Source organism: Antrostomus carolinensis, unplaced genomic scaffold (genome assembly GCF_000700745.2).
Source record: "Antrostomus carolinensis isolate BGI_N321 unplaced genomic scaffold, ASM70074v2 scaffold49623, whole genome shotgun sequence".
Taxonomy (NCBI): domain Eukaryota; kingdom Metazoa; phylum Chordata; class Aves; order Caprimulgiformes; family Caprimulgidae; genus Antrostomus; species Antrostomus carolinensis.
Window position 1 is genome coordinate 306 of NW_010306820.1, and position 457 is coordinate 762.

Genomic DNA, 457 nt, shown 5'->3' on the forward strand with positions numbered 1-457 from the left:
CTTTCCCTTTCAGGCCCCCGGTGAAGTGCCGGGAGCCGCCGCATCTCACCATCTCTCTTGTTCCTCATGGCTTTCTCCAAAGCTTCCCGCTTGGAAGATGTCTTGACGAGGTTTTCATAATCCTCTGAGATGCGCTGGATCTCACTCTCCAGCTGGGGCGGAGGAAGGGACAGGCCAGGGTTAGATATTCATGGAATGAGGAAAGGGAGATGTTGGCCAAAGCTCACCCGGGTCGCTCAGCCCAACCCAAGCTGCCAGAGGAGCTCAGCGCACCCATGGGACCCCCCCCAGGCCTGACCCCACTGCACATTTTTGGGGAAAAACTGATTTTTTCTGCCTTTCTTCTTGCAGAAGAGTCCCTCGGCAGGTTTTGGCTCTGCCCTAGCCCAGCCAGCAGGGAACAGCCGCCCCTTGTACGCGGCCGCCCAAAGGGCTTTCTGTGGCGGGCGGGGGGGGG

General features: G+C 59.3%; 1 protein-coding gene across 1 annotated transcript in view; it reads right to left on the reverse strand.

Moving 5' to 3' along the window:
• The window catches only part of LOC104522833 (angiomotin-like protein 2), a gene marked incomplete at both ends in the record, with an annotated part of 3,454 nt that overhangs the window by 254 nt on the left and 2,743 nt on the right, over nucleotides 1–457 (reverse strand). Inside the window, one exon of the mRNA XM_010165231.1 lies at nucleotides 10–152. Within this exon, the coding sequence (XP_010163533.1) occupies nucleotides 10–152 (143 nt within the window). The remainder of the gene's footprint in view (nucleotides 1–9; nucleotides 153–457) is intronic.